The sequence below is a fragment of the Enhydra lutris genome, unplaced genomic scaffold (assembly GCF_002288905.1).
Source record: "Enhydra lutris kenyoni isolate GAN:26980312 unplaced genomic scaffold, ASM228890v2 scaffoldscaffold1104, whole genome shotgun sequence".
Taxonomy (NCBI): domain Eukaryota; kingdom Metazoa; phylum Chordata; class Mammalia; order Carnivora; family Mustelidae; genus Enhydra; species Enhydra lutris.
Genome location: NW_019155188.1, coordinates 1 through 7039, shown reverse-complemented (window position 1 = coordinate 7039; position 7039 = coordinate 1). Strand labels below are relative to the sequence as shown.

Sequence of the window (7039 nt, the reverse complement as noted above, 5' to 3'; positions counted from 1 at the left end):
GACAGAGAAAGAGATCACAAGTAGGCAGAGAGGGGAAAGCAGGCTCCCTGCTGAGCAGAGAACCTTATGTGGGGCTCGATCCCAGGAGCCTGAGATCATGACCTGAGCCGAAGGCAAAGGTTTAACCCACTGAGCCACCCAAGTGCCCCAAGGGAGGAAATTATCTTTTAAGGGCTATTTTCTTAAATCACCTGCTCAAAAGTAAAGGAATATTTTAAGATTATATGTGACCTATAACCTGACAGCGCTCTGAACTCACCATCTGTCAGTTTTAGTAAGCTGTAACTTTGAGAAACAAATATTACAGGCCTACTTAATGAGTAATTCAAGTGACTACTTGTTTTTTTTTGGCTAGCCAATAGTCCTTTAAATGTTGAGACTTCAATAGGAAAATACTCAATCCCTTCAGGAACTAACTACATTCCAAAGAAGTTTCTTTTCCATGAACTTTGTATCTATCCTTTCGTACAGATGCTCTCTCTGCTATACTGTACAATTTGAAGAGCGGTTCCCCCCTTCCCGTCACTATGAATGCAAGTCACACAGAGAAACTTCCTTATTATCTCAATCCAAGAGCAAGTTAACATGTCTCTACAAAACAAGGAGAATGACCCCAGTCAAAAAAAATCTTTATGTTCCTTTATTGGAGCAAGATTCCTGACCGGTATACAGTAATGTATTACTAAACATGACCTGTGCAGAAATTACATACTATCCATCTAGACAGGTTTTCATTACACTTTGCCTATCGATGGAATAGTTCCATTTATAAAGTTTTATACATCAAAAAGCTTTGAATTTGACCAGGCTGTCCATTAATTCATCTCTGAAAAAGTTAAGTGGCATTTAAGTTTAGCTACTGTAATTTACAGCATTAAAAAGCTTATGCATTAGGTAGCTTCCCAAAATGGTATCCTATGCACAACGGCATTTAGCAGAGCAGGGCCTGTCATCTCACCCGGATTCACACAGACAGGCCTCGCTTGAGAGCTATATGCTAAATAGCTAGTACTTTGAGACAAAAGTACTCCTGAGTTTCTTACCACCAATACGGACTTCTTACTCTGAGAGTCTGTCTTCTCGGCCACACTTCATAGTACCAACGAAGACGCGCCAGTAACTGCCCTGCGTGTAACTTGGCATTAGAGCACCAGGTCTGTCTGATGGTGGTGGCAGGCACTATTATTATATCCAGGTAAATAAAGGCCCATTTTAAAAAATGCCAATTTGAGACACAAATCAAGGGCACAACATAATCAGAATTGAGTTCTGAGCAATCTGGTATCCTGATTGATGTGGAAGATTTCAGAAACTGACGGCAAACTGTACCCACGATGGCTCCTGGCTTTGGAGACATTAATACATTGATTCAGATCCCTTTCTCAGTCCACACAGCCCTGAGGTCACCCTGCAAAGTGTGTATCAAAAAATACGGAGTCAGGGTGACAAAGTTTGACAATACGTTATACAAGCCAAACTTGGAAAATCATATTAAATACACCTGTTCTGAGAGAAAAGCATCAAATCCTTTGTGTACACATTTAGTTTTATTGTAACAAAGCAACTTGTACACTTTTAACGTTTAAAACTGAGCATCATCTTTCCTTTCCAGTGAAACAAAAAGAAAATTTAAAAATAAACAGGAACAAAATTACAATAGAGAATGTCAATTCCAAATAAGATCCTACAAGTTCTGCTGATTCTCCCATCGAGTGGCAGGGCTCAAGTCATCATTAGGAGAGAGTTTTATTTTAAAAGTGTCATCTTAAACTGCAAGGATGTCCGTTAAACATCACAATTAAACATGCCAAAGGAGAAGCCATGTTGTCAAAATGCCCACTTAACCCACCCAAACATCTCAAACCCACCCTTTGCTGACCTTCTATAACCCCATTTTTTTAAGTTTTTTTTTTCTTTTTTTTAAACAAGAGAAAGTAGACAGGTACATGTTGGTAAATGCTAACTGTCCATATTCACATAGAGACACAGTGTAATCTCTGAGCCCAATATACAGAGAAAGGAGGAAAAAAGCTAGAATTCTATGCACTACTACACAGGGGCCTAGCACCCTCCAGCTTCCAGCAGAGCTAAGGGAGCAGAAGGTTTTTCTTTTTTCCCACAGAGCACGGTGGTGTTGATTCCATAAAGTTTTTGTTTTTGTTGAGACAGGAAGGGACAAAAATGAATTTGGAACAAAAAGGGGTAGAGATTCTTTTCCCACTGTATTCTGCTCAAGGTATTTCCCCCCAAAATAAGCTGAGAACCATGGTATAAAGGGAGAGAAAAAGGAGACTTCAAAAAACAGGGCAAATGAGCACGAGAGGAGAAAAGAAAAAGAAAAAGGAAAAAAAAAAGACGGCAACTTGCTCCCAGGGACTGAAGAAAATTAAAAAAGGAAGGTTGGAATCCATCAGTGTTCCATTAGTCATCTTCTCCTTCATCCTCCTGTAAGAAAAAAGTGGGCAGTCAACCTTCAGGGTTAATTCTAAAGTCATTCCTCAACATTCACACAAAACTTACGGACTTCCACAGAACCTACTGCCACATTACCGGTACTCGTAATTTTACGAACCTATGAATCAGTCTTTATCAAATCTCAACTGAAAAACAGTGATGTTGTTTCAGATAACTTAGTTAACTTTTCAGCACTCACTAAAATCACTCACCTCTTTCACACCAAATAATACAAACAAAAACCAATCTACTTAATTGCACTTTGAGAATTTTAATGTTTGCCCAAAACATGTGAATCTGTTACTTAGATTTCTCCGAATTTGACCAGCTGCACTATCCGTATCACCTTCATTAAGTACTGGCCAGGGAAGGACAGGATGGAGTACTAACCACAAAGGCAGAACTAGTTATAGTTATGTCACGGATACAAGGACCTTATTAAAATCTCCTTCCATCCCAGACAACAAAATAGCTTATCTCACCTACAAATCCTCCCACGATCAGTTGGCCAGTTCTATTATACAATACATTTAAACCCACAAAGTAACAAGGTAAATTCTCTGATGGTCGTTTTTTGGACTTAACCAAACTTTCTTTTACCTCTCCTTCCTCCCCCTCATCATCATCTTCATCTTCTTCACCTTCATCCTCATCTCCTTCTTCATCAATATCTTCCAATCCTTCTTCTTCTTCATCATCATCATCATCCTCTTCTCCTTCCCCTTCTTCGTCATCCATATCGGGAACCTTAAAAAAACCAAGAGTTACCTGAGGAACTAATTTTCAAACAAAGGAGACAAATACAACTTTGAAAAAAAGCGCATTCTCAACTCACCAAGTAGTACTGTAATGGATTTGGCCAAATATCATCTTTGATGACCTCTCCTAACTCATCTGCACCTGCATCAGAATGGTCAGTAAACCAGGTGAAGAAGCTCTCTGGTTCCTCATGCTGTCTCTTCCTGCTGGCTTTATTCTGTGTTTGACTTGAACGTTTCGTCAAATCCTAAATAAATGAAGATAGAAGAACTTTTGAGTCAGGTTCTCCACAACACCTAAATTTCCTATAAATTAAGATTTTAACCCAAAAGCGGGTTGGGGGTGCGGATAATACTTGTATGTTATCTATACTTGTTATCTAAAACAAATCATAAAACATATAGCAGGTAAATAAAAGAAATCCTAGAATTCTAGGTCTGCAAAGACTTAGTAAGTTTATATAAGCTTTTCCTGAAAAGGTATCATATAAATTTGGCTTTTTAACAAAATTAGGTCCAGTTTGACAACCACTACCATAACACAGTACAATAACTTAACATGGGAGGGGGGAGGCACACCTGGGTGGCTCAGCATCCTGGGACTGAACCCCGAATAGGGCTCTCAGCTCAGCAAGGAGTCTGCTTCTCCCTTTCCCCCCTCTCCCTGATATAAACAAAATCTTTAAAAAATTTTTAAAATGGGTTCAACACTTAGATGCAGACATAAATGCAGCTTGGGAAGTAGCAAGCCATTTGAAAAAGCTCAACCACCTATATGAAAATCAAAACAATGTTTCTTTAAAGACTTGCACTAGAATTTGTAACAACAGCTCCAAGCCACAGTATTTGGCTTTAACACACTAGAGGTTTTTTCTTTCTTCCTTTTTTTTATATTAAGGATTTGTATCACACACATTACCAAAGCAGCAGTATTGGCTAAGTGGTTTAACTAAACCAAAATACATGAAATGATACCTTCACCCAACAATTCCTCAAATACCTTTCCAGATTTCCATTTGATTTCAGTGGACTTTGAAGATGGATCACCACTCTCATTCAGATGAAATTCTTTGGAGAGAACTTTATTTTCGAAGTAAGGGTTTTCATCAAAATACTATAATAAAAGACGGGAGAACTGGAAATCAATACAAACAAGTCTTCAAACCAAAGCTCCAATTCATTTCCACACTGGCAAATAAGAAGTGTTACTGATACTTACAAAATCTATTCTGTAACCTGATTTAATATCTTCAAATTCTGTCACTTCAACTCTTGTCAAATAATGCAGCGCCTCTTCATCCTCCTCCCCAAGCAGTGCAGACACTAGGTGACCAAATTATAGGTCAAATGAATATTAAACAAATATTAACAATTCAAGTGATGCCTTTAAAAATTTTCCAAAGGAGAATCTTTGATTTCATAAATCCATTAAATGCAAACCAGACAGATCAGTGTCAGAGCCGTCACTATCTTTTACCAAGTAATTAAAGAGAATCTCAAATCAGAACACAGTCTCTTCTAAATTAGAGAAAGCATTAAAAGGAAGCCTCCCCTCTCAAGTGTTTTAATCTCTTTGTAAAACCAACATGTTCAACTAAGTTCTCCAGCCAAATCCCTCCACTCTAACAAGCACAGGCATCCCATACCCTAGAATAAATGTTCTGATACAACATACCTTGTGGATGGTTGACAAATGTTGTTACCCAAAAATTGGGGATTTTGGCGATCAATTCCGACCTCTTCTGAAAAAATGGTTGGCGGAGTTTGTTATATTTCTGTTCTACTTTCAAAATCTCCTCACTGGCCTGTTCATTAAGTCTGAAGCAAATGAAAAAACCATGTTGACGATGATGGTTACTGACAAACACAAAAGTGCTGAAACTCCAGAATATTTACTTATTAGCTTTAGAAGAATACAAAGTACTTATTTATAATAACCGAAACACCTATATTTTTGTAGTTAGAGACACAAGTCAAAACTAAGATGGCAATTTGATGGGCTTCACCAACACACATTCTCAATTATTAAGAGTTCGCAAAGTGCCCAAACTGAGCATTTTGGTAACATTGTATATTTACATCACCAACTCTATCACCAGGCTAACTTCAACTGTTTCAACCTCAGGCAGACTGTTTACAAAAAAAAAAAAAAAGTTGCCAGTGAAGTAACAAAGTTATAACCCAAGTGGGAGCACCACAGATGCCATAATGCTGAACTATCAGAAGTCCAGGCACTGCAATTCAGACAACTTGTAGCCTTTGAAAGCAAACCCAGGCTTTAGGAGGTCAATGTACTTTCTTCAAAAACTTTCTGGTCCACATACAAGTATTTCACAGGAAATTAACACTGAACTTTCAAAATATTTCCAAGTTATAACCATCTCCACTTAGGCAGTGGATACAGATTTATTTGACCATAGTTTCAGTGATTACCAGACTGTAAGCGGCATATCTCAGAAAACTTCTGTGAAGTAAACTACAAAAAACTTTACCTGTCTATTTCATTTTGTACTTCATCAATATGTTCAATTGCTTCTTGCTGTTCTTTTTCTGCAAAAAAAAAAAAAGATATACAGGACTCAATACCAGTTAAAATATAAAATTAGTTTTCCTGAGGTCAACAGAGTCTGTGATGTGACGCATCAATAAAGCAGTTTTGCAAAAACAAACTGCCTACTACGCGGCATGCTCTCCACGTGTTCATGCCTGTAGTTGACAAATTGCTTTTTAATTAAAAGACTATTCACAAATGCAATCTGCTAGGCTACTCAAAATATCTGCAGCACTTTTTCAAGACTTCCCTTCCAAGAACGAGACCAGTTACCAAAGTTTCTATTATGAAAGATAAGGAATAAGCCTTTTTCAAAAATTCTTACTGTTACTTATCACATTATATACCTGCTAACAGAAATGATGCCAGCTGTTAACGCCAATACGGAAACTAACCCAAGACCATAACGAAAATGGGGACACCACCTATCTTACTGGTAGAATCACTTCTTACACAAAGTTGAAAATACCGCTCCGCATCGATTACAATTATCAGACACGCCTGACAGGTAAGGCCCTTGAATCTACCCGACCATCATAAACACTGGACTTTACCTTCTTAGATTAGGAACCTTGGGATTCCACCCTGACCTTTCTCTCCCCTCCCCAACCCAATTTCAGGCGGGCTTATCTCAGATGCGGCCCCACACGATTCTGGAGCACACTCAGAGGGAGCAAGCATGAAGGCTGAGAACTATGAGCCACAGAAGGCAGAGGAGGAAAAGGGGTGTGCTATGGAAGAGGTGCCCTTTTGTCCGGCGAAGACTGCAGAACCTACAAAGCTAAGTGGGCGTGAAGGGGCCCGATCGCGCGGTTCATTTCCGGTAACCATCCCGGGTTTTGCAGCCCCCCTGCCGAGAAAGCCTTTACGGCCAAGGCTGGGAGGTTTCCTGAGAGCCATTGTAAAGCCCCTCCGACACGCTGGCCGCCGGGCCAGGTTTCACAGCGCTCTGCCGCGACGGGGTAGCTGCCCCACGTGGGAAGTGTGCCCGGGGCCGGCGAGAGCATCCTCCCCGGCGGACCAGGCCCAGTGCGCGGCCGGCCGCGTGCTCCCCCGCGCCCCCACCCTGCCCCAGCTCCAGGCGGAGGGCCGCGCCGGGGCCGGCCTCCGGGTGCGGATGCGGGGGCGCCGCCCGCAGGCCGGGCGCGATGGGGGAGCCGCGCGGAGGCCCGGCCGCGGGGCCGCGTCCGGCCGCACCATGTGGCGGCGGCGGCGGCTGATGGAAGCGAGGCATCATGGCGGAGCACAATAAAGAGAGGCTTCTCGGGAGGGAGGG

At 41.0% G+C, this 7039-nt stretch overlaps 1 protein-coding gene across 2 annotated transcripts; it reads right to left on the bottom strand.

Annotated features, from left to right (window-relative positions):
• Positions 1-624: 624 nt before the first annotated feature.
• Positions 625-7000, bottom strand: LOC111140431 (protein SET). 2 transcript variants are annotated; one of them, XM_022492686.1, is made up of 8 exons: positions 6961-7000; positions 5705-5762; positions 4888-5030; positions 4432-4535; positions 4213-4326; positions 3290-3460; positions 3055-3201; positions 625-2445 (listed from the first exon to the last, which is right to left on the bottom strand). In XM_022492686.1, the coding sequence occupies exons 1-8, from the start codon at positions 6998-7000 to the stop codon at positions 2422-2424; spliced, it is 801 nt and encodes a 266-aa protein (XP_022348394.1). In that variant the 3' UTR covers positions 625-2421. The 2 variants fall into 2 exon arrangements, with proteins under 2 accessions (XP_022348394.1, XP_022348393.1); XM_022492685.1 differs by lacking the exon at positions 6961-7000 and adding an exon at positions 6510-6703.
• Positions 7001-7039: the final 39 nt, after the last annotated feature.

Bases quoted from the DNA above. Each gene is read 5' to 3' on its own strand.
- LOC111140431 (XM_022492685.1), bottom strand. From the start codon at position 6,663: ATGGCTCTCAGGAAACCTCCCAGCCTTGGCCGTAAAGGCTTTCTCGGC. The intron at 4,327-4,431 runs GTAAGTATCAGT...CTTTTATTATAG, and splicing joins CAGGTTACAGAATAGATTTT to TATTTTGATGAAAACCCTTA. The intron at 2,446-3,054 runs GTAAAAGAAAGT...TTTTTCTTACAG, and splicing joins ATGAGGGGGAGGAAGGAGAG to GAGGATGAAGGAGAAGATGA.